At 53.1% G+C, this 25364-nt stretch overlaps 1 protein-coding gene across 6 annotated transcripts in view; it reads right to left on the bottom strand.

Annotated features, from left to right (window-relative positions):
* Window positions 1-6769: 6769 nt before the first annotated feature.
* The window catches only part of AP1B1 (adaptor related protein complex 1 subunit beta 1), a 49060-nt gene continuing 30465 nt past the window's right edge, over window positions 6770-25364 (bottom strand). Inside the window, exons 8-23 of one of the 6 annotated variants that reach the window (XM_019643120.1) lie at window positions 24934-25054; window positions 24420-24515; window positions 23294-23409; window positions 22784-22949; window positions 18971-19069; window positions 18267-18526; window positions 17414-17615; window positions 16580-16600; window positions 15821-15964; window positions 13149-13294; window positions 11177-11306; window positions 10803-10887; window positions 9845-9931; window positions 9599-9753; window positions 8886-8894; window positions 6770-7983 (exon numbers count right to left, since the gene is read on the bottom strand). In XM_019643120.1, coding sequence (XP_019498665.1) covers window positions 7909-7983; window positions 8886-8894; window positions 9599-9753; window positions 9845-9931; window positions 10803-10887; window positions 11177-11306; window positions 13149-13294; window positions 15821-15964; window positions 16580-16600; window positions 17414-17615; window positions 18267-18526; window positions 18971-19069; window positions 22784-22949; window positions 23294-23409; window positions 24420-24515; window positions 24934-25054 — 1912 coding nt within the window. In that variant the 3' untranslated portion in view covers window positions 6770-7908. The remainder of the gene's footprint in view (window positions 7984-8885; window positions 8895-9598; window positions 9754-9844; window positions 9932-10802; window positions 10888-11176; window positions 11307-13148; window positions 13295-15820; window positions 15965-16579; window positions 16601-17413; window positions 17616-18266; window positions 18527-18970; window positions 19070-22783; window positions 22950-23293; window positions 23410-24419; window positions 24516-24933; window positions 25055-25364) is intronic. The other 5 variants (XM_019643124.1, XM_019643121.1, XM_019643122.1 and 2 more) reach the window with 5 other exon arrangements.

Genomic DNA, 25364 nt, shown 5'->3' with positions numbered 1-25364 from the left:
CTGGACAGTGGAATGTCCTGTAGTTGCCATGAAGTCCTATAGACTCTGCAGGGGTGACAAATTCCTTAGGAAACTGTTACATCAGCATCACTAGCAGCAGTTCCCATTCATCAGGGGCCTGTGATGTGCAGAGCTCTAACCCATAGCTGCATATCATTAAGGCTCAGAGAGGTGCAATGATTTGCCAAAAATTTTCCAGCAGGAAACTGGCAGCACAGGCACTGGAACCCGGGACCTTGGACCACCGAGCCTGATTTACTGAGAAGCCCAATTTCATCTGGGCAGAGGGGCCAGAGGGACATCAGGAGGAGGTCAGCTGGAGCCTGAGGCTCTGTGGGGAGGGCCTTTGAGGAAGCCCCTGTCATTGTGGGGACTGAGTTGAGCTGTGGCAGGTGTGGGCAGCCAGTGTCAGACTTCCCAAAGACTGAAGCCAGAGACCTTGGGCTGCTTGTAAATTTCGAAGTTTCTCTCATCAATCCCCTCACTCCTTCCCCAAGGAGAGGCAGCCAAGCTGTTGTCTGCTGCTCCATTACTATGCCCCTCACATCCTCCCATGCAGTGCTCCAGGGAACACCCATCAAGCATCCACACATGCTCCTTCAGCACGCGGGACCTGGCGCTGGGCACATGACCTGCTCTCTGTGGCTTGTGAGGGAGACAAACATACAACCAGCACAGACAGATGGAAACAGGAGCGTTAGGTCCATCAGGTCGAGGGGGCTGAGCGGACCCAGGGGACGCACCAGCTCGACCGAGGGTGGGGGCTCAGGAAGGGCCTGAGCTCTGGAAGACTAGTCACAGAAAGTAGGGTGGGCTGGGAGACAGTTGAGAGGGCCTGGCCAGGGGCAGGCACTGGGTAGGGAATTCTGTGTCCCTCATTCATTGCCCACAGCCTCCCAAAGCCAGTCAGCTGGGTGTCCCCCATCCCTCTACCACCTGACTTTTGCCACACAGCTGCTTCCCTTCCCTGGGGTCAAGCACCCTGGAGTGCAGCCAGCGTCCAGGGACATCTGCTCTGGACGCCTGTGGCATCTGGGCTGCTCCACGGGCCATTAGTAGTGGTCTGTCCTGACCATTACTCACAGCTCCACACGACTTGTCCCAGCAATAACTCACCTCCCTGGGCCCCGCATTTTGTGTGGGACCTTTACCATGCAGATGCCTGCCACGTAGTGGGTCTGTGGTCACTATCATCATGCCACTGCCCATTGAGTGTAGGCGTTCAGCCTCCTGAAGGCCAGTGGGGGACTTACAGCCCTCAGGACACAAGGAGGCAGCACAGGCAGCACTTCCAGGCCTCTGAAGTGAGACCTCAGGAGTTTGAAACTTCCTCCCAGGGTGTGTTATCTGTGCAAGTTACTTAAACTCTCTGAGTCTCAGTTTCCTTCGCTGTAAAGGGGATAATAATGGTCTAGACTTCATAGAGTTGTTGAGGGATGAAATGAGATGACACAAAGAGAAAAACGATAATTTAGTAAGGCTGGAGGGGACAACATTTGTACACATAAAACAATTTTATTTTTATATGCAAGTAATTACTAATTACAAACATAATGAGGAGTATGTGTGTATACTTGGGTAAGTGTGCACAAAGACAATGCCTAGCTCTGTCAGCTGAGAGGGCCTCCAAGTGCCACCCAGGAACAACAAGCGCATCCAGCACCCAGATCTAATGCCGCTCTCCAGTAAAAGGAACCAGGCTTCTTGGAGAAATGGTTGATTCTAGGGTTGGGACAGGACAAAAACAAGATGAGCCTGGAGCACCTCATAATGCCATAAAGTAAGGAAGCTGCAAAAGAAGCAAAAGGATGGTGGCATGTCAGAGGGACACAGAGCCTATCTGAAAGAGCTCCCAATGGCCAAAGCTGGAACAATGGAAGCACCAAAATAATGTGGTTTTGGATTAAACCCGAATGATAAAATATCCATCACGCCAAACTAATATAAATGATCTAATAAATAAGTGTGGGAGAAGAAACAAATCTTCCTTACAGAAGAATTCCAAATAATTTATGCCGCCCCTCCCTGCCCCCGCGCTCTTTCCCGAGTGTAGGCTGCACTTAGTGACTTGCTTCCAAAGAACAGAGTACAGAAAGGGGGAGAAAGTAGCTTCGCAGTAGAGAAAGCTGCAAACACTACTTGGCCAAAGTGATCCAGGCTAATGTGACAGTGGTAAGTCATGCCGATGGCGTGTGTGCCCGAGATGACATGACGAGAAGGGCACCTCTCTGGCCTTCTTCCTAAAAACCCATAATCTCAGTCTCACCAGGAGAAAAACATCAGACAAACCCAAAATGAGGGAGAGTCAACAAATTACCTGACTAGTGTTCCTCGAAATGGTTAAGGTCATGAAAAGCAATGAAAGTCGGAGAGTGTCATAGACCAGAGGTGACTCAGGAGACATGACAACCACATGCAATGTGAGATCTGGGAAGAGAACAGGACATGGGTGGGAAAACTAGGGAAATCTGAATACAGTCTGTAGTTTTGTTGAAAAAGTATATAATTTGTTATTTTGTATTATCAATATATATTATTCCTATATATAATATATTTATAAATATATATTTAGATCATAAATATATAAGGAAAAGAATGAAAAAGCCCATTTATAAGAAGCAAAAAATAGGAAACGCTCTCATGAATCTAAGCAAAAATAAATCAATATAGTCAATAATATTGTGATAACTGTGCACAGTGACATGGTTACTAAAACTTGTTACTAAAGACATCACAAGGTAAATAAATGTTGAATCACTATGTTGTACACCTGAAACATATAATATTGTCTGCCAACTAAACCTTAATAAAAAAATTTTAAAACATAGGCATGCAAGAACTTTTAATGAAGAAAACTTAAAATATTACAAAGAAACATCAAAGAAAGCATGAACCAATGGAAAGGCATGTACTCCTGTATTTGGATGTAAATATTATTGACATTATAAGGATGTGAATTCTCCATCAGTTAATATAAACATTTGGTGAGATCCAAATAAAAATACCATCAATTCTTTTTAAACTAATTCTAAAGTTCAAATGGAACAAAGAGGGCAAATAAGGAGATACAATAAATTGTGAAAATATGAAGATACAATACTTTTTAAAAAATGCAGTGACCAATAGAAAATTCTCTGGTACAGAGCAGAATCTACAAAAGCATTCCTATATATGTGGAAATTTAGTATATGAAAAAATGACATTTCAAATCTGTGGGAAAAGATGAATTATTCAGTAAATTGTGTGGAGACAACTGGGTAACCATCTGGGAAAAGAGGACGTTGGATCCCTACCTCGTCCCTAACATAAAGCCCAGATGGAATAGGATCAAAATGAAAAAAACTAAGATCAGACAAGTACTAGAAAGAAGAAGAGATTAAAAGAAGACTACACAAACAATTTCAGCAAGGAAAAGTAAAAAGCAGTAATAAAATGGGGAGAAATAATGACAAATCAGGATGAAAAGGACCAATAACCACATAGAAAAACAGGCAAAAAAATATGAAGACAGCTCAGAAAAGTACATACAAATGGCTCGAAAACACATGAACAGAGTTACAACAAAGTAGTAAGATATCATTTTTCACCCATCAGTTTGGCACACGTCAATACGCTGAGTTTGTGAGGGGGCAGGGGAATAGGTGTCTCATTCCTGGCTGGTGGGGGTGTGAATTGAAGAGTTTTTAGCAACAGCTATCAAAATTATGACTGAACCTACCTTTGACCCTGCAATTTCCACCTCAGGAAGTTATCCATGTATGAAAGTGAATATTCTTTGCAGTATCACTTGTACTAGCAACATCTTAGATATAAGTCAATGGGCATCGCGGGGGCACTGCTTCATGGTTGGTACTTCCATTCATTGGAACACCATACAGCTGTTATAAAAAGGCATTAGCGGGGCGGTTGGTTAGCTCAGTGGGTTAGAGCACAGTGCTTATAACACCAAGGTTGCCAGTTGGATCCCCACATGGGCCACTGAGCTGCGCCCTCCACAACTAGATTGAAACAACTCCTTGACTTGGAGCTGATGGGCCCTGGAAAAACACACTGTTCACCTCCCCACCCCACCCCCACCAAAAAAAGGCATAAGGACTCTCTCCATGATGGACTGATAATGATAAAGTCTCCAAGATATAAAGTGCAGAATGGGTTGTATTTCATGCTACCATTTGTGTATTAAAAGGGGGAAAAAACCCCGTATTAGACATTGAGTCTCTTTGGAGGGTAACACTGGTTTCTTTGGGGAGAGGAATGAGAATTTTTCACTTATATCCGTTTTAGCCTTTTGGGTTTTGAACCATGTGAATGTATTACCTTTTCAAAACAAGAACATATAAAATGTAAAATGTTTACGTCCTCTGGTTCAGCAAATCTGGGGGCTAGATCCTACAGTTACATTTGTGCCCATGAGCAAGGACTTATGTAGGAAGATATTCACTGCACGGTTGCTTGGACTGGCAGCAGATGGAATGTCCATCAGCCAGCACTGGCTAATGGCAGCCCATCCTCACAAGGAATACTGAGGCGGGTCTATTTGTACAGATAGGTAAGAGAAGGAAAGTGCTGGTGGTGTAGTGGGTGCTACCATTGGTTAAGTAAATACCTTCTCAGACTTGCTTGCATACATGCACAGAATATTCCTGGAAGAAAATCCAAAATTTGGCAACGAAGTTTGCCTTTAGGGAGGAAAACCTAGAACTGGGGAAGGGTGGGAGGGAGACCTCAATCCTTTGTGTGGCTGATCTGATCATGGTCTGGAATCTCTCCTCATAAAAACCCCCCCAAAACAGCAACCCATGAGTTAAAGATTAAAAAACGTAAAATACATTCACGACACAGGCCTTAGCACAGTGGCTGGCACACAGGGGCACCCATGAGGCCCTTGGATTTTTGTTGGACCTTCCAGAAATAACTGGCTGCTGTTGTTGAATTCCCCAACCGGCTGGCAAGGCCCAGAGTGCTGGCAGGATGCCAAGGTCCCTGAGAGGTGTCAGGCCCTGAGACCGGGGAGGCCTGAACACATCAGGACCAGGGAGGTACGTGAGAGGGGGAGGAAGCACGTGATGCGTTCTGAGGCCAGGGAAGGACACGACGCTGAAGGGCAGCAGACTGGAGATCTCCTAAAGCACTTTTTTGTTTTTTTTAAACTTTATTGGGGAACTGTGTTTTTCCAGGATCCATCAGCTCCAAGTCAAGTAGTTGTCCAATCTAGTCGTGGAGGGCACAACTCAGCTCCAAGTCCAGTCGCCATTTTCAATCTAGTTGCGGGGGGCACAGCACACCATCCCATGCAGGAATCAAACCGGCAACCTTGTTGTTAACAGCACGTGCTCTAACCAACTGAGCCATCCGGTCGCCCCCTTCCCCCAAAGCACTTCTACAGACCTGGGCCCCCAGTGGTAGTGCATGTTTTCCTGATGCAGTGATATGGTAAAGCCCAGGCTTGGGGCACTGGGAGTGAGAATGCTTTCTGCCTCAGTTTCCCCGATTATATTAAGGCTGCTGGGTCCCAACATGATGGGTGCTGTATGGGTGGGAGAGGGGCTCTCTGGTAAGGTCCTGCCCATAATCTCCTGAGACCCAAGCACAACTTGAATTAGGAGAGTGGACTCAAGATGTCTGACAGTCCAAGGCCCTCTGTCCAACAGGGCCAGCCTTTCTCATCAGCTTTCCTCCTCCTCACCCCAGGTGCTTGACCCTGGGCCTCAAGTTGCCCATCATCACCCCACTGGGGACAGCTATCCTCCACTTCAATTCTTCTGCCCTCAGAGGTGGAAGGGTGGGGACAGCAAGCTCTGGGAAGTCCCTGGATGGCTGAGCCAGCAGTGCACTCACAGGGCGTTCGGGTGGGTCAGGGGCAGCAGGTGACACAGCAGGCCAGGGTGACAGTCTCCTCAAGGGCTCAAAACCCTTCTCCTCTAGTCCATAGCCAGAGGGGACTCCAGCTGCATTTGTGCAGGGCCTTCTGAGCCTGAGGACTTTCAGGTGAGGTGGGAACCAGGGTGGTACAATCAAGAGCCTTGGTTGGTTGTAGACTGTGGTTCCTAAGACAGCATGACAATACCTAGGAGTCAGAGGAGGACCAGGTGCTCCTGCCAATGCCAGTCCCAGGCAGTTGAAAAGACAGCCATTTGTCAGAGGTAGGCACGGGGCAGAGTGGCTGGGGCTGAAACAGGTGAGGGCACCAGGGCTACTCTTCCCTTTGAAGCAGGGTGAAGGCCCATGGGACACCAAGGATTGAGAACTGGCAGCTCTGCTGTCGGGAGCCCTGCCCAGGGTCTGGCTCTCCCCTGGGAGCCAAGTCAATGCCAGCACTGGGGCCAAATGGGGAGTCGGTCCTTGGTAGCAGATGGGGCGGCTGTCAGCTTAGTGTCCACCCTCAGCCTGCCAAAGTTACAGGGTGGGGAACAGCCTGCCCAGACAGGCCTGGTGCTTGGCCTGCCTGCCCACCCCCTCTCTTCCACAGCCACTCCCTGGAAACTCCCCGATGGCAGAGAGCTGAGAACAAACGGATGTCAGACCTCGACATCTTTGGCCCACATCAAAAGGTGATGGCGTCTGCTTGGGCAGTTGGGATCAAAGGTGGGAGGGGTTCCAGGGAGACTAGGCGGCTTCACAAGTGAGTCCTTAAGGACAGGGTGGAGGGAGAGGCGCCATACGCAGAGTGCCAGGGGAGGGGCCAGGTACACAGCGCAAGCCCTTGACCCTGGACTTCAGACCCATCCAGAAGAGCCTCAGGCAGCACCTGACACACTGGCCATGGAAATGCTTGATGTCATCATTTTTATTCACTTTCTCTTTTTGAAAATAAGAGTAAACATACAATATATAGTCTATATATATTAGACAGAGTTACTGCAGGGCTCAGAAAACTATCCCTCAACCGCTAGCGGAGGCAGATTCCAATTCTGACATTTGGTGGAGAGGGGAAAAAAGTGTCCGTGATTGCCAAAAGCAGAATCTTTATTATTAAACAGCAGTAAAAGGAAAACCTAATGCTCTGTCAGACACAACTGACACTTGGGGGGCCAGGAGTAGGGTAGCAGACACTAAGGAGAAACCCCAAAGAAACCCTGCACAGGAGGCAGCCCGCTTGCCCGAGCTCCTCATCCCTTAGCCCTGTCTCTGCTCCAGGAGCCCAGGGGACGCCGAGGAAGGTGTCATAGGCAGTGACCGCCATAGGCAGGGGCAAGAGGCGGGAGCTCGGCAGAAGGTGTGTGTGCAACCGCCAGGAGAGCAGGAGCCTGGGCAGGGCCTCGGGGAGCTTCGGCCTGGTCTTCCCCACGCGGGTCAGCTCTCGGGAGGCTGTGGGCCGACTGGCACAACCACTGGGCCCTAGCCTAGGCAGAAGCAGGGAGGGAGGATGTGGGGGTGCAGGCCCTGGGAGTCCCAGACCCTGAAAGAACTGCTCTCCTGATACCAAGGAGACCCTCCACGCACATCAGGACAGCCTGGCAGGGCCCATGTCATGACAGCGGGTGGTGGGAAGGGCCACCAACACCAACCCAAGAGAGAGTGAGGGGCATGGTGCTTCCTGGGCTGGGAGCCTGAGGGAACCTCACACGCGCCCTCAAGTGCCGGGAAAAGGAAGAGAACGTTGGGTCTTCCTGTCCAGCTTCTGCAGCTGCTCTGGCTCTGTCTCTTTTGGTCCCATCCTCACCTGACCCTAAGTGTCAGCAGCAGTGGAAGAGGGAAGTCCCTGTGCACAGGAGTACACTGAGACTTCACTCCAGGAGGGGTGCAGCCCTGCCCTGAGGACCCAGGTGGGCCCTGCAGTCAGGAACAGGGAGCCCCAGGGGTGGCCAGGAGCCTTCTCCGGCCCCTCCCAGGAGTAGGAGGTGCTGCTAACCCCAGAGGGCTCCTCAACAGGCTGGCAGAAGGCTGGGGTGGGCATTGGATGGGGCCTCAGTTCTTGAGGATGGTCTCGTAGGCCTGGTACACGTGCTGGGACACCTCTGGCGCTCGGCACTTCAGGGACAGCTGCAGGGGAAGAGAGGGGTCTTGCTCATTCCCACGGCTCCTCTCTGGGGCTGTCATTTACTAGGCTGGGAAGGAACACGCGGGGAGGGCAGAGAGGGTGGGAGCCAGATGGAAGCGTGTGCTGTGCACACGTGGCCTGCTGGCAGCAGTGTGGCTGGGGCAGATGTGTGGTGAAGGACGGCGGCCGCCACAGCCAGCTGGGTGGGGACCAAATATGCTTGCAGCCCACACACCTGCTGTCAGCCCAGCCACCACAGCCCTACGGAGCAGCGTGAAGCAGCAACTGGAGGCTGTCAGCAAGCGCCTGGCCCCACCCTGCAGAGCTGCCTGGGCTCCCACAGCCCACGGGGGCTGAGGTCTCTGAGGAGGCTAGGAGGGGGCAGCTCTCTGCTCTGGGAAAGGATGGGGCACTGGGGGTTCTTCCTGATTTCCTACACAGGAACCAGGTACGTCAGACACTTCGCTTCAGCTCTAACTGCAGTGTGAGCCAGGAGAGCACAGGCAGAGGAGGGACAAGTGACACCACCCTTTCTGCCAAAATCACTGCTTCTCAAGGGTGCAATTAGGAAGGGGGAGGGGAGGTAAAGCTCCAGAAATCAGCAGCAGTGGCCCCAAGGGGCTCCGGTTTCCTGAAGAGCTCTGTGCATAATGTGTGTGTTGGGAAGTGGGGGGGGGTCAGCTTGACTGGGGCCACCTGGTTGGGAAGCGCTGGGGTGTCAGCAGAGGGCAGCATGCCCTCTTGCCTGCAGCCTACACACATTGTCTGCCTGGCTTCAGGAGCAACAGGGTGAGGAAAGGCCAGGAGAACCGGAGGTGCACTGGAGCCAAGCCAGGAGACGGGGTGTTTGAGGTGTGGCTGGGGAGGATAAGGGGAAAAAGGAAGAGAAAAGCAATCCGCTAACCTCCAAGTCCTGCACCACGGGCACCAGCAGGGAAGGTGGACATGCAGCAACCAAACACAGGGAGACGGAAATTACCACCACCGAAGCCACTGCAGCAGCCCCAGCCCAACCACAGAGCCATCACTGCCAGTGGGGCCCAGGGAGTAACATCTCGGGGGGATTGGGGTGGGCATGCCTGCCAGAGACCTGGGTGCAGGGCAGAAGCAAAGCCGCCTGGTGCTCTCTGGGCCTGGGACAGTAGCTTGGCCTCCAGGACAACCATGCACTACATGGAAGCCATGTCCTGACCGGGGTCTGACTCCAAGGGTGGGAAGGACAAGCTGCTTGGAAGCACTGTCCTCCCAGGTGGGCCTTCAGGCAGGCAGAAGCAGGAGGGTCAGGGACTGGGCCCAGCAGTGCCCCTCTGCAGTTAGGCAGGCCTCGGGCCAACTGTGCCGCCTCACAGGGCCCAATTTTAGAGTCTTCTAGTTCAACTCTTAATTCTGAGACCCAGATTGGTGCCTTACCTGGGTGACTTGATGGGATTGAGTTGAAAGCTTTCTAAGGTCCTTTCCAGGGACAGAATTTTGATGCTTATTTACACCAGGCTTAAAGAGACCCCCGCCTAGCTGGGCTAGAGTGTCTGGCCTGGGAGGAAGGCGGGACAGGACAGGCTCCCCGGGACAGGGAGGCAGAGGCCCCAGGGCTGGCAGGGCAGGAGCAGGGGCCCTCACCGTGAGGCTGGGGTTGCCTGGCTGGACGCGCAGCTCTGCCAGCACCCAGATGCCGTTGGTCAGCTTCAGGGACTGGTAGAGCATGTCCTGACCCTCCACGTTCCTCTTGGCGACTGTGAAGATGTTGCTGCTCTGCAGCCTGCTGCTCGCGGCCTCTGGGGGTCAGAAGGCCCCTGAGTCAGCAATGGGGGAGGGCCTGGGGTACAGGCGAGGCGGGGAGGTGGGGATGGTGTTCAGGTGTCCTACCTGCGTTGAGGGGGCAATCTCTGATCTGGAACTGGGCTTCGTTCTCATTGGGAATGTCCTTCCATGTGGCCAGGAACATCTGCCGGTCTGGGGGGAAGAGGAAGAGGAGCCGGCATTCTTTTTTTCTTTTTCTTTCTTTTTTTTTTTTAGCTGAGCCATCCTGCTACCTATTGGCAGCTTAGCGGCAGCTCAGCTCAGGTCGGGCATCGAACTGCTGTTGCTCAGAGCTCAAACTCTTGAGCGAGCTCTTAACCAACTGAGCCACTCGGCCGGCCCCGGAATTCTGATAAACGTGTGGCCCCGCTCAATAAGACTCGGCATGAAACAGGTCTGCCTTGATGCTGAGGACAGGCACTAGCTCTGCACAGCCCCTCCTGCCTCCCTGAGCAAACCCGCGGCTCTGTGAAGGTGGCCACTGATGCAGTTCCCAACAGACTCTGGGCTTTCTGCTTCTGGGCCTGAGTTCCCTCTTCCCTAGCACCCACATATACCCTCCCCCTACTCTGGCCCTGAGCAGCCTACTCATTAGTCAGCCTGCATTATGGGCTTCTGTGCTGACTGAGTGATGAGGGGCGCAAAGATCTCCACGCAGCGCCAGGCTGGGAGTAAGCCCTCTGGGCCCTGGGAGGAGTCTTCTCAGGGGTTCAAGTGAGGGCACAGGAGCTGGCCGTCAGGGGTGAGGCATGCCTGGGCTCCCTGCCTCGGGGAGCCGGTGGGATGACTATCTAGAGCCCGTAGGCAAGGCTGAGGGGCAGAGCAGGAGAACCCAGGAGTGAGACAGCTCTTGCGTGGCACGACTTCCCTGGGGGGCCCCAGATGGCATGATAAGACCCTGAGGGCCATGATGGAGGTGTGCCCCTCACACCAGGCTCTGCAGAGGAGCTGGTGACTCAGGGACTCGGTTGTAGGGCAGCCAATCCACCATTCTAGGGACGCCAGGGGTGCCCTCATGACTCACCCATCTTCCCGTCCTCCACAAAGAGGATGTGCAGCGGGTACAAGGTGCTGAAGTAGAAGACATCGATGTTGTTCTTCACAGCCACCTAGGAACGGTCCCCACGTTGGTTCGTGATGCTTGACCCACCTCTGAGGCCTTAGGAAAGGGCCCGTTCCCTGTGCCCCCACCTGAGCAGATTCTCTCACATGCCTTCCCTGGGGACCATGCCCTTTCGTCCCCTCTGACCGGGCCTCCTTGTCACATCTGTGGCCAAGAGCACAACTCCACAGATGCAGCCCTTTGCCAACAAAGGCCAGGCCCATTTCTTCCCACCAGACTCCTCCCCGAGGGTGGGTGGGTAAGGACTGGGGTGTTTGGGCCTGCCCGGAACACACCTGGAGGTTGTTTAGAGGCTCCATCTTCATGACCGAGCCCACCGTGTTGAGAGGCAGAGAGATGTCCACAGTCTGGTTGGGGCTGAGCGGTGCGTGGACCTGGAGGGGGGCGGCGGGGGCCAGGCCAAAGCTGGGGAGAGAGAAGCCCCCACAGGGATGACAGGGGGAGCAGGTGCTGATATGGTGGGCTCCTCAGGCTCTGGAGCTGGGGCCGTGGTTGGCAAGAAGCGTCTCCAGCAAGCGGCCTCACCTCAGGCCCAAGCCCAGTCCAAAAGGACAAGCTCCTGACCTGCACCCTCTACCCTCAATGGCCACGAGGACTGGGGTGGGGGTGTGGGGGGATCTCAGGCTGGCTGCAGGCCTGAAGCCCATCTCTGCTCTTCTTTCTCCGCTGGGCTAGGCACTGGGCGATCCAATAAGCACAGCTTTGCCCCATCCTGCCCTCAAGGAGCTCCATCTGATACCAGGGGCCTATAAGCTGTTTCTAACTTGAAAACTCTGTGAATGCCCAAGTCACTGTTGCCAATTCCCATCTCCCAGGAGGGATCTGACCTTCCCAAGTAACATGCAGAGTTTTACTTTCTGGGTCAGAAATGGCCGGGTCACACGGTGGCCAGAGATATTCAGAAAAGCCCTTCCTCTTGATAAAGCAGCATGTGAACAAATCAGGGGGATCCCCATGAGTGTGAGAGACACCCCAGCCACAGGCCACAGTATTGAATGGGACAATGAACTGGGCACTCTGTGTGCTCAAGATGAGCACTTGATATTATACCAACTCCTGTCCTCATAGAGAGGGTGACAGGTATAGTCTCCCATTGTCCAGGACACAAAGACTCAGGGAGGGGAGGCCCATGCCCAGTCCCTTCAGGGTGAGGGGCACTGCTGAGATCCAGAGCTTAGCTGCTCCCCGGCTGGGCTTTGCTCACGATGGCAATCAGGTCTGCCTGGGACACAATAGGAGACAACATGGGGAACCCCGGGCCCTTGCAGTGGCCCAGGGCTCCAGGTTTTCCTGGGAGCTCCACCACTGCCTGCTGTGTGACCTCTCTGAGAGCAGTTGTCATTACTTACTAAAAGGGGAGTAATGGCATTAACCTCACTGGGCTGTCAGGTGGCTCAAGTGAAAAAAATACTCCAAAAGCCTTTGGCACAGGGCATAGAACTTAAGCAGTTTTCGACACACTGTAAGTTTGTTATGAATGATTGCTGGGACCGCCTCTTGGAGCCTGGACTGTTTCTGTGGCCTCTAGGGTCACCTGAGGGTAAGTGGTAGAGCAGCTGCCACCCTCCCTGGTCTGACAGAGGGTCAGGACCTACTGGCCTGCAGGCTCTCCCTGAGGAAGCAGCCCCTTCAGTCAACTTCTTAGAGGCTCAGTTTGCTCATCACTAGAGCTGCTCAGGAAGAAGAATCATCAGGAGAGGCTGCTTGGGTTCCCCAGAGAGCCCTGCCTAGCCTAGCTGGCCTGGTCCATGAAGACCCTGATGGTGCCAGACGGGAGACCTTCTCCACTGACCCCCAGTGCAGGGGACCTGATGGGGGTGAGGAGCCTGGGGCAGCCACCACTCCTAGCGGCCCTGTCTGACAGTTTAATCCTTTGCTGGGAGGCAGGCCCACTCCCCATCAGCCTCTTAGAGCTGGAAGGAATTCAGGCCTGGAAAGGAGGCTCCAAGCTCCTGTTATGTGGGGTGTTGTCAAAGACAGGCTCCTAGGCTAAAGCTGGGGATTTTGTCAGTAAAACACCCCTTTGGGCAGTGGAAAAAGGCGAAAAAAGGGGAGATGCCCTACCCCTCGGCCTGGTCCTCTGGAGTCCATATCAAGAGGTCACTGGTTTAGAGAATTTTGGCCTGATTTGTGATCGTGAGGCATACCCACCTTCACCAGAAAAGAGGCACCAGGCCCCTGGTAACCCTCAGCCCCTGCCTGTGTCCCCAGCATGGGCTCTCGGCAGGCTGGCCTCAGGGAGCTCACCTGTTGCGGTTGAACTGGATGGCAAAGTCGGTCATGACCTGCAGGGCCTTGTTGGTCAGCTGCAGGTCCATGGAGATGGAGCCCACCTGGCGAGTGAAGGTGCCCGAGATCTCCAACCCCTTGGCCTTCATGGCTGGGAGCCAGACCTGCAGGGAAGAAAAGGGGGTGGTGGTGCACTGGTGTTTGCCACAGCCCCAAAACTCAGCAGCGCGTGCGCACGCTCTCTCTCTCTCTCTCTCTTTCTCTCCTGAAGGTGCCTCCAAGATTGACCACACCTGCCTTTATCACCAGGGGATGACCATGTGTATCCTGGGATGAGAATGACCCTGCGTGGCCCACCCAGAGCCACCAGCATGGTGTGCCTGAGGACTGTAGCAGCTCTGGTATGGAGGTGCTTGGTGTGCCCAAGGGCTGACCCAAGTCTTCAGAGATCAAAGAAGGAGCACTGAGGATGCAGGGCTGAGGAAAGTGAGGACACACGAGCCAAGGAGTCGAGACTCCAAGGCCATCCTGGGCCTCAGCCAGAGCCTAAGGCCTCCCTGGCTGTCACAGACTGTCCTCCCCAGAACAAAACAGGGCTGGCCTTCAATTGTAGAAACCGGTCTGACCAAGGGCAGTACCTAAGAGGACCCCTTGCCTGGCAGGCCCCCTGCTGTTTGGCTGCCCTTGTCGTCTGAGTCTCAGCTTAAGAGCTGCCTCTTCAGGGAAACCCACCCCCAGGCTCCTTCCCTGGTGGTATTCAGGGAGTGTTTGCTGAGCAAACAGCTTGAATGAAAACCCTGCCCATGAAGGACATCTGCTGGCGTCATCCTGTGGACATGCAAATGCCTCTCAGGCTGCTACTTACTCAGCCCACGGAACGGAACGGCAAAAGGCTCAGGCCCTCTTCGACAACTTCCCCATGGTGCCCTGTGTCAGCAAATGTCCTACCATCTCTCAAACTGCTAATACCAGGAGCCTCAGAGCTCTCTGGGCAGCAGTCCTCAGCCCACCGTGACCCCCTTCCACCATCCTGCGGCCGGTCCTGTCAATGCTACTTCCTCCAATCTGCTGCCAGATCCTCCGCTTCTTTCCTCGCTACGGGCACCACCTGTGCCTGAGCTGCCATCGGAGTTCACCAGGTTAAGATGGCGGCTGCCATGTGGCTGCCCCAGTTCCTCTCTCCCCAATTTCCACAGCAGTTAAAGTCATCTTTTAAAATGCAAATTTGATCATGGTACCTTATAAAACCACTCCAACCCTGCAATGGCTTCCACTGCCCATAGCTTCTATCACCTAGTGCTCTGCTCTCCCCAGGCTCTGCTGGCACCTGCTTCTTTGGTACCCACACACACTATTCCTTCTGTTTGGAAAGTGCTTCCCCATGCCCACCCCCACCCCCACCATACGTGCTAACCCTGGTCATCCTTTGCTTCTCCTGGACAAATCTGTGAGGACAGAGGCACATGGCTTTAGTTCTCAGCTATGACTTGGCATGAACAGCGCTCAGAGGGCTCCTGTAAGGTGGCTCCCCTGTGCCCCGCCTCTCCATCAGGCCTCCTTGCCCAGGTTCCTACAGAACTGGCTATCTTTCTGTCACCGTGCCTGACTGCTGAGGATAGTCACTGTGGGTTCATGGAACCTAGCACAGGTCCTAACAGAACTAACCCTGAACACTTATTTACTGGAGGAGCCAATGAGCTGTCACTACCCACTGGTCCAAATGCTTGAGGAACTCCAAGTTCTTGTACACAGAGAACCTCATCCCCCTTGACCAGGAAGTTTGGAGAATGTATTTATCCCCACAGATGGGGTGGGGAAATACACACGGGAGAAATAATTCTAGGTAGTCACAATGCCCTTAGGAAAACGGAGACAACATACCTACTGATTCTAAGAAAGAGCAGCCACATCCTGAATGTCCTATGACTAAGGTAGTGGGGGAAGTCCTGCCCATGCTGTCAATGACTCCTCTTCCAGGAAGCCTGCCCTGACTTCTCCTGACCTCAAATGAACACACAGCTTCCTGAGGGCCACCTGCCCGAGGGCCAGTTCCAGGCTTTATATTACTGGCAGCTCTGTGATGCCTGGTGAGGGCATCTTCTGGGGTGGGCATGCCCAAGCCTTCACAACACTGAAATACATAATTTTATTCCTTTCCTTTTATGTCTCTTCTATGCAGTGGGAACATCTTTTCATTAATTTTGAAATTATATGTGTAGGTAGGTACACAGTCCACAGATCTCATTTAAGGATAGAAGAGAAAGGGGGCATTATAAGACATCTACTATCAAAAGGGGCATTGAGTCAGCACGACTCCAACTAGATGGGACTTTTGCCCGTTCCCTGGAAGGTGCTGGGCTCTCTCTCCCTCACCTCCAGGCCTTTCCACAAGCTGTTATCTCAGCCTGGAGCCCACTCCCCACTTTAGCCTAGCTAATTCTGGCTTGGTCTGCAGGCCTGAGATCCAGCTTCCCTTTGGGACGCCTTCCCCAGCGCCCTGCCCATGCCTGACTTAGCATCTTTTCCCTGTGCTCCCATAGCCCCCGGCTGCCCGCAGCATCGTGATGGCAAACCGCTGCTCCGGGAGCTCATCTTCGCTGGCCTGAGCCAATTCTGCAGAATTTAAGGAGCCCATACATCAATCTCTAATTTCTCTTTGCTCTTGCCATGAGAGGAGAGGTAGTCCTTACTGCTTTGGGGGCCACATATGATCCTGACAGGGTGCCCACGCCACTGGTCAAGTCAAAGAGGTCACTCAGGCCACTGCCCATAGGTGCTCCTAGGTTGGCTGGTACTGCTGCTGCTGGGGGAGTCACAAAGTTGGGGCCCCCGATCTAGAAGGAAAGACAAGTGGTTAGAGGCAGGCATCCAATGCAGGAACAACAGGGGCCCGGGATGAGCACAGCCACCTAGCTCTTTAGAAAATAGGGGACCCACAGGGCTGCCGTCACATCAACTCTAAGTTGCAGAGACAAGACAGAGTAAGGTGGGTAGAGAAGAGAGGCTGAGCCCTCCCATACCCTGTAAGCCTCGAGACTTACGGGTGACCTCTGGGAAAGGGCTGGGAACACTCACAAACTAACACTCAGCCCACAGATAAAAAGTGTGCCCAAGACACACTGCTATGATGGGACTGTGCGAAGCAGATGGAGTGTGCCCTCCAGGATGTCAGAGAGGGGCCGTAGGGACAGAGAGGGCCGGCGATCCCCAGGGTGACAAGGCAACTTTGTCACAGGGTAGTGAGGATGGGGCGAGGAATTCATGGGTATGGAGGCCCAATGGCAGCTAGACACCAGACGGTCAAAGCAGAGGCTGCCAGGACACTGGGCAGAAGGCCAGGGCTCAGCAGGGACAGACTGCTTTGACATCATCTGACCCTTGGAATGCTGGGCCAGTGCTCTCAGGAGGAGCAGGGACAAAGGCTTGGTGACACAAGGGTTGAACCATACCCCTTCAGGCTCATCCCCCATCTCCAAGCAGAAGCAGGCAAGGTGAAGAGAACGGGCAGCCACATGCACAGAGAAAAGCCAGGAAGGAGGACACAAAGAGAGATGAGAGGGGGAGAGAGAGACAGAGAGAGAAAGAGAGAGAATTAGTTACTGCTGCCCTATCCGAGATGAATCTGGTGCAAGGCTGTGCTGGGCCTAGGAGGGGCCCAGATCGTCTGTATGAAGGGCACTACCCCCGGGCTTTACTCCACCACCCACATCCTGAGCCATGGCCCTTCCTACCCTTTTCTGTGCCACAGCCTTGGGGACTTGAGCCAGGCACGGCCAAGTGACAGAGGCTCTGTTGCCCCCTCTACCTGACTCTATCAGCTGCCTGAAGATGTTCCAGGGAGAGACCCGGGCCAGTCTCACCACCCCTTCTACAGGGGAGGAGGACTGACTCTGCCATCTCATGGGCCTCGCTCAGGCCTGCTGGGCTGCTGTCCCCAGCTGGTGTAGGGTATGGGGGTGAGAAAACACAGGTCTGGTTCCTCCAGCCTTATGGCCAAGGTGCCTATAGGGTCAGACTTGGGGGAAGGGGCTACGCCCGGCCCTACACTGGCCCAAATCTCTTGGGGCTCAGAGGCCTGGCAAAGAGCTAAGTCCTGTGTCTGCCATTTAGCAGCTAGCTGTGCTCCCTTGGAGGGAAGGGCACCTGACCTCTGTAAGCCTGTTTTCTCACCTATAAGTAGGGAGCTACATGATCACCTTCGCAGGCAGAGGTACCTGGTTGGTGCCTGGCACAGAAAAGGCATTCAATGATTGCTCCTCTAAAGAGGGGTTCCCGGGACGTACCAGGCTGTCAAGGCCACCACCAAGAAGGTCCACAGCTCCCATCTGCACCGAAGAGGTAGCCAGGGGTGGGCCGCTCACCGGAGGTCCAAGGTCCAGGTTGAGGAGGTCACCCAGCAGATCACCCTGGGTGGGGATGACATCCGGTTGCTCGCCAGAGGGTGCTCCGGGAGGGGCTGTCTCAGGGCTCTCCGTGCTCTCACTCCTTCAAAGACACAGACAGAAGAGGGTCAGCAGGGTAGCGGGTCGGGCTGTCTGAAGGAGTTCAGTCCCCAGTCTCCATGATCCTGCCCTAAGACATGCACCTGGGTCTCCTCACTGTCCCAGAAGGGGCTGTTACATGTCCCCTCTTCCTCCTTCTTCCCACTTCTATTCATTGTTCTGGTTCTCCAAGAGATCCAGTTTCACGGGGAAATGTAAAGGGAGGGAACATCTGTATTCCCACCACTTAGCCCACTCTAAAGAGAAGACTGGATGCCAGTTCCCAGAAGACAGGGCCACCAAGCCAAACCAACCCCCTGGGAGCGGCAGAGGAGGAAAGCGAGAATGGGGCTCTGGAATCAGAATCAGGTCTGAGCCCAGCTCTGCTGGCTGTGGGATGCTGCACCAGGCACTCTCTGCCTACTGTCCTCATCTGTTAAATGGGGACATCTCTAAGAGCTGTATAAGGCTCAAATGAGGTCACCTCATCAACACCTGGTGTGTAGTAACCATTCAATAAAGGGTCTCTAGAATTGTCGTTTTTCTCAGACTCAGGTGTTGCCAGGGAACATCACTTCAGGCCTGAGCTCCTGGGCTACTGAACTGAGGAACCAGGTGGGGAGGCTCAGCCCGGCGACTGGCCCACTTCACTCACGAGGCGGTGCGGGGCGGCAGGCTCTTGTGCACCACACCCCGGCCCCCCTCCACAAAGGCGCTGGGCGGCTTGTGGTAGACAGAGGCCAGCGTGCCGATGTAGCAGATGAGCTCATCCAGCAGCGTGGGCTCGATGAGGTCCGTCTCTTCAGAGATGAGCGGCTTCTCGGCCAACACCACCTCCTTGGCAGCCACTGGGTCGGTGGAGAGCAGGCGCCAGTAGATGTAGCCACGGTCCCGCAGGTCCGGGTTATCTGAGTCCTTATTGGGGGTGATGAGAGGCCCATGAAACTCAGAGCAGAGCAACCGGGTGAGGGGAAAGGGAAGGGGAAGGAGAAGCTTAAATGCACATGGCCTCCCAGATCCTCTTCCACTCTAGCTCACTGAACAGGTCATGCCCACTCCCGTCTCCATTCCCCTCCATGGGAAGTCTGCCCTCCCTGCCCTCATATAAACTGCCTGGTTCTACAGACGTCCCCCTCCTCTCTCATTTACAGTCTGTCTCAACTTGACCACCTGACCCCATTCCATCTTGATTTGTTAATGACTGAGCTCCCTGAGCAGGCAATCTGGATTACGCTGGGGCCAAACCCACAATAGTGGCATTCTTAGGGACATGACCACTCAGGTCTGGCTCCTTCGGCTGAAACGCCCCTTGTGGAGCAAGAGTTGTGCTGGACACAGCAGGGAGGCTGCGGCACCCACCTGAGTGGCCAAGCTGAGGACCTGCTGCACCAGCTCCTGGGTCTCTGTCGGCTTCTTCAGAAACAGTTTCACAATAGCTGTCAGCAGCTGCAGCTGGACCTGCGGTAAGACAGATGACGAGGAAGAAGTGTGGGCTTCAGGTGGGGATAGAAGGAAACCAAATGAGGGCCTCAAAGAGGAAAAAGAGCGTTCAAAGGCCCCAGAAGAGAACAGCTTTCCTAGGTTTGGGAGTGGTCATGGAACACAGACTACAGCCAGCAGGGGGTGTTGGTAGCGCTGAGTGGCCTAGACCTTGGCATTACCACTCAGGAAGGAGCTGGCCACTGTACCACTTGGGAACCCTGGGCAGGCCAGGGGCTGCTGCCCAGTCCTAGGGTCGCAGAAACCTGTCAGGGCTCCGGGTCACACAGTGGCTCAAGGAGCTCACAGCTTAAAAAGGCAACACATATGGCTAGTATGCTTCTTAAACGGACCATATGTCATCAAGTGGAGATGGTGCTAGTGAGGCCCGGGGACTGCCTGTTGTTGAGGAGCAGTGCTTCTACCAGAAGGCCCTGCCCAGGCCTCTCTCAGCCTCTACCTCCTACCTGGCTGCTGCCTTCTCCTGAGCATGCCTCCTGCTGACCTCAGCCTGGTCAATACCTCCTTACCCCTTGGAACTCATGCTGACCCCAGTCCCCACGACGCTTCTGTAGCCTCCTGCACCTCCCCCCCCCACTCCCATCAACACTGTAGCCCCCACTGTATTGGAAATGCTTTCCAGACCCTGGGCTGTCCTGTGGAGAGAGCCCCCTGAGGGCAGATCATGTCTGTCACAGCTGTATCTCTGGTTAGTCCTCAGTCTAGTACAGCGTGTAGCAGGCACTTAAGGAAAACCTGCTGACTGAAAAAACTTCTGAAAGAACAATCCTCAGCACACAGTCCTTCCTTAGCCACATCTCATTTTTGCCAGTCCTGGGAAAAGAGGGCAGCCTGAGGATCCTGAGCCAGGGACAGGCCTGCAGCAAGAGGGCGGGAGTAGAACTGGCAGCACATCCTGGGCCTGTCCAGCAAGAGGGCACTTACAGAAACAAAGGGCTTAATTACTGTGGTGTACAGGGTGAAATGACACCAGGAGGCAGGATAGAGGGGGAGGCGGTCTATTTCTGGGAACGGGCGATGCAGAGTCCTTGTGATTTGGTTACACCTGGGCCAATGGCAGAGGAGCAGTGGGCTGGCTATTTCCAAGGCAGGGGGCAGCCCAGGGACTGGCTTCTAGTCCTGGCTCTAGCCCCTTGGCTCTAGCCCACCTGGCTGGATGACATAGAGAAAGCCATTTACCCTTAGTTGGCGGGAGAGAGGTGTGCCCTACTTCGGAGGTTCTTGTGAGCTTTGAAAATGGCAATTTATGGGGTGGCCAGTGGCTCAGTTAGTTACAGCATGTGCTCATAACAACAGGGTTGCTGATTCGACTCCCGCATGGGATGGTGGACCGCAGCCCACTTCCCCCCCGCCACTAGATTGAAAACGGTGACTGGACTTGGACCTGAGCTGGGCCCTCCATAACTAAGACTGAAGGACAACAACTTGACTTGGAGCTGATGGGTCCTGGGGAAAACATACTGTTCCCCAATAAAGTTAAAAAACAAAACAAAACAAAGGCAACTTATGGCAGCTGACTTGGAGCTAGAGTTAGATCACACCTCATTTGGACTCTGGTTCTATCACTTCCCAGCTGGGTGATCCTGGACAAGTCATTTAACTTCTCTGAGTGTTTCCCATCTATAAAATGGGTATAATATCTCACAGGGTTAGTGGAAAAGTCAATAAGACAACAAACAAAGATTCTATTGTGTATTCTATGCACAAAAGCTGTAATTCATCGTTGTCAATATCAGCAGGGCCACCACACAGGGACTCTACCAAGTTCTTCCCAACCCAGGTCAGCTGGCTGCTTGGAATCATCCATCACTGTCTGGTCTGCTACGCTGTCGTCTGGGACTCTGGCCACGAGCTCAGCTCCTCCCACCTCCCTGCAATGATGCTGCTGCCTCTCCACCCACACAGGGGCCAGACGCAGGCTGGGCTGACCTACCACCCTTTCTGAGTTTCCCATCCCTCTGAGAGGCCTAGGAACCTAGGAGGCTCAAAGAGACAATCCGAAATAAGTTCCCCAAACAACTGCTAAGCATTAGACAAGTATTCTTATAAAAGCTTTGAAGTGTGCTGTCAACCCAGGAGGCAAAGGGAGCAGGCCAGTTAATTAAAACATCACTACCTACAGCTACTGTTTGCTGAGCACTCTAGTGGGCAGTTTACCCACATCACCCAATAAGCTTTGCAGGAGCCCTGTGCCAGAGACGAGGAAATGGGCTTGGTGCATTGAACTCGCTCCAAGATAACCCAAGAGAGAAGCCTGGATTTGTTTCCCCACCCCAGGCAGCAATTAATAACAGCAGGGTCTTTAGATATATATTTAAGGGAAAAAGGCAAGGTGCTGAACAATTTGAATTTGTATAGTATGCTATCAGTAGTGTTTAAAAATAAATGAGGGGGCCGGCCGAGTGGCTCAGTTGGTTAAAAGCTCGCTCAAGAGAGTGAGCTCTGAGCAACAGTGGTTCGAGTCCCAGCCCGAGCTAAGTTGCCGCTGATCTGCCAACAGGTGGCAGGATGGCTCAGCTAAAAAAATAAATAAATAAAAAACTAAAAAATAAATAAGGGAAATATGTATACAGTTAATCCTTGTTATTTGTACAGTCCATATTCACAAATTTGCCTACTTGCTAAAATTTACTTGTAACTCCAATATCAATGCTCATGGGTGCTTTCCCGGTCATTCACAGACATGTGCAGGGCAGTGCAAAATCTGAGTTACCTGATGTATACATTCCCAGCTGAGGTCAAAGAGGCGACACTCTACCTTTTTATTCTCACATTGTAAGCAAGTGTCCATTTCACAGTCTACTTAGTGCCACGTCTTTCACATTTTGGTGCTTTTTGTGGGTGATTTCTGCTTAAAATGGCCCCCAAGTGTAGTGCTGAAGTGCTGTGTAGTGTTCCTAAGTGCAAGAAGTCTGTGATGAGCCTTACGGAGAGAATGCCTGCTAGGTAAGCTTTGCTTAGGCATGAGTTAGAGTGCTGTTGGCCATGAGTTCAATGTTAATGAATCGATAATGTATGCTAAAAAAAGGTGTTTTTAAACAGAAACACAAGTAAAACAAGGCTATGTATTATTGACCAGTAGACAAAAATGTTGGGACCAGAGGCTTGTAGGAATCCAACTCTATTTCTCCTAGGAGCAATGGTTTACTTGCTAATTCAGTGACTTTACAGAACCTAAGAACCACAAATAAGAATCGACTGTGTGTGTGTATGTTTACATGTATAGAGGTTTGTGTATACCTGCTGGTGTATTTCTAAACTCTCTCTGAAAATATTCCCAAGAAACAAATAAATAACGCTGGTGATCTCTCGGAGAACTGGTAGCCAGGAAAGTGGTGGGAAAGAGAATTTTCACTACATGGATCCTTTTGTATCTTTTCAATTTTGAACCAAGTCAATGTATTATCTATCCAACGATAAATACAAAAACCAAACCAGAAAGTTTTGTCTGCCTTCAGGGCACACCATCAGAGGCCATCCTCACATGTCCCCTTAGGTACTGTGGTGTGGGAAGAAAAGGGGCCACACCTGTCACCCATACATCACTTACTGTCCACACCATCACCGCAATATTAGGAGGGGCAGGGCCCTGAGGCCTGCTGGCTGAGGGGAGATGGACCACAGTGGTGAAGACCCACACCCTGGCCTGAGCCGGCCCACTCGACGGCTCACCTGGGTGCTCTCATCATGGAAGCCCTCAAGGAAGCTCTCCAGCAGCTCATCGGCATTGTCAATCCGCTCGGCGTACTCGCCCACAATCCAGATCATGGCAGCCCGGGCCTCGGGCTCATCCAGGGAGTCCAGGTTCTCACACAGTGTGGCAATCACACTCTCATACCTGGAGACCAGCACACGGCCGACACATGAGCACTGAAGGAGCCTGGGCAACTCAGGGGAGGCCCGGCAGGGGCTAAGAGAGACAGGCAGATGCCCCGAAAAACCTCAAGAGGGCCAGGGCGGTGAGTAATGGGATTTGAGTTTTATCTGTTACATTTTAGTTCTTGTTTTGGTCTGTGGAGCAGAGGAGGAACAGCTCAGGAGAAGTAGGAAGAAACAAAGGGTTTCTTTTGAGAAACTGTTTGTGGCAGAGAAGAGGCAAAAGGCTCCTCCTTGCTTTTCCTCCCCACCACCCCCATCCCCAGCAGAGCCACATCACCCTCGCCAGGAGGGGCGGGCACGTACTTGTTGGGGTACTTGCGGAAGATGTCCTTGATGACCACGATGGCTTCCTGAACCACGTAGTTGACCTTGGTCTGGATGAGATCAAGCAGCGTGCTCACACAGCGCTCTGCAGATTGCTGTGTGGGAAGAGGAGATTGTGGACAAGGCCCCTGAACCCATCTCCAATAGAACCTCTGATGACTGTGCCTTGGCCAAGGGCTCAGTCACACCTTCTTCCTTGTCCCAGCGGGAGAACAGAACACTGTCCCCCAGAGAACAGGTGGGAGAATGAGTACAAAATGATGGCCCTGGGATGGCAGGGACAGAGGAAGACAGAATTAGACTAAGAAGGCCAGTAGAGCTTCTGAAAGAGGGGAGAGTCCTTGGGGCTCCTCCAGGCCAAGTCCTGAGGGCAGAGTGACCATGTTCCAGCCCGACCCTGCCTCACTTCTACTTATTTCCTAAAATGGTCTCCTATGACCAAAAACTTAGAAAAGCTCTTCTTAGACATTCCTCACGCCCCCAATTCCAACACGTTGTGCTAATGCCCTTGTACAAGAAATTTCTCAGGATGCCATTACGGATGCCAAGGGGGAAATGCCACAAGGTGCTGTGATGACCAGCTGTCCCAGGATCCCCTAGCCCCCAGTGAGCCCATTTAAGGAGATTCAACTCAAGTGGTCAAGGAACATCTCCATAGGCAGAGAATGGGAGGGATGAAATGCCAGGACATGGGGGTCTGGAAAGCCCTCGGGAGCTTGGAGCAAGAAGCACATGGACAGCCGAATCATGATACTCGCCAGAACGTTTGACAGGCAGAGCCCCTGCCCCAAAGCTCCATGAAGTGAAAGCTAAGTCTACCAGGGCCACCACTAGCGGGGGCTGCCCCGTCCTCTTAGCTAAAGCTGCAGGAGAACCTGTGATTACCACAGGTTCATTTCATCTGCAACAACTCAAAGGCCTAACGGAGATTACAGAGTGAGAAGGAGCCCAACCAAATCTGTACAATGGGTGCGTTGGGGGCTCTGGTGATGACCCTCAGGCATTCCTGGACCTTGAGCAGATGGCAGATTCTGCTACAATCAAACTGGTTTCCTGGTTTCAGCTTTCTTCCCCCACAGCTGAGGAGAGAGTCCCAGAGCCTCACCTCAACCTTGATGGCGCAGCGGCCAATGGCTCGCACAGCCTTCCGTACAAAGTCCACATCCACCTCTGTTGCATACTCTTTAAGCTCTGCCAAGACCTGTAGCCCAAACAGAGAAGATGGGGTTGGGGGGATCTGGTGGGACAACCTCTTGGAACACCCCTGGGCAGTGAGGATGCACAGATTCCTAGAAGGATGGGATTCTGCCTTTTGCTAGAGGTGGAAAGTCAAAGGGAGAGAGCTGTCAGGTGACCCAAGAAGCAAGCAGGGAAGGACCAGTTGGCAGGGCTGGACAACCTTGTTTAGGTTGATCTAGCTAACATATCCACCTAACTACCACTTTTCAATGGATGGGTAAATAATAACAGGGAGAACAGACTCTTTATCACTTAATATTTGTTATGAGCCCCATGCCCCATGCTGAGCACACTTCGTGAGATGAACTGTTAATAGTGAGAGTCAGCAGCCCAGAGGCCAACACCAAGGCCCGTGCCTCTGGCTCCTGCCTCCTGCTGACCTGGGCGATGTTGGCCTGGGAGGCCAGGCGAATCATGATGTCCAACTTCTCCAGCTTCACGTAGATGGGGTCGTTGTACTTCACAAAGAAGACCTTCATCTCGTGCTTGAGGATCTCAGGCCTGGTGGCGGGACAGGGTTGCCCGAAGAGAAAAAAGCTAGCATAAGCCCTGTGAGAAAACCCCTTACATTTGCTGACATCCGTGAAGGCCGTCGCCACCATGGCTGCACACTCCTGGGCAGAAGGCCCGCTGACTGGCCACTGCGTGTCTAACCACATCCCAGGAAGCGAAGAGGAAATACGAGCAAGATACAGTTCACATTAGAGACGCAGCAGGCACCAGGCGACGGGCTTGGCCTGAGTTCCAATCCCAGTTTGTGACTGAGGCCTCCACTTCCTTACCCATGCAATGGGCATGACATTATGCCAGA

Source organism: Hipposideros armiger, unplaced genomic scaffold (assembly GCF_001890085.2).
Source record: "Hipposideros armiger isolate ML-2016 unplaced genomic scaffold, ASM189008v1 scaffold_75, whole genome shotgun sequence".
Taxonomy (NCBI): Eukaryota; Metazoa; Chordata; class Mammalia; order Chiroptera; family Hipposideridae; genus Hipposideros; species Hipposideros armiger.
The sequence above is the reverse complement of the archived record's forward strand: the minus strand, read 5'-3'. Positions and strand labels throughout refer to the sequence as shown.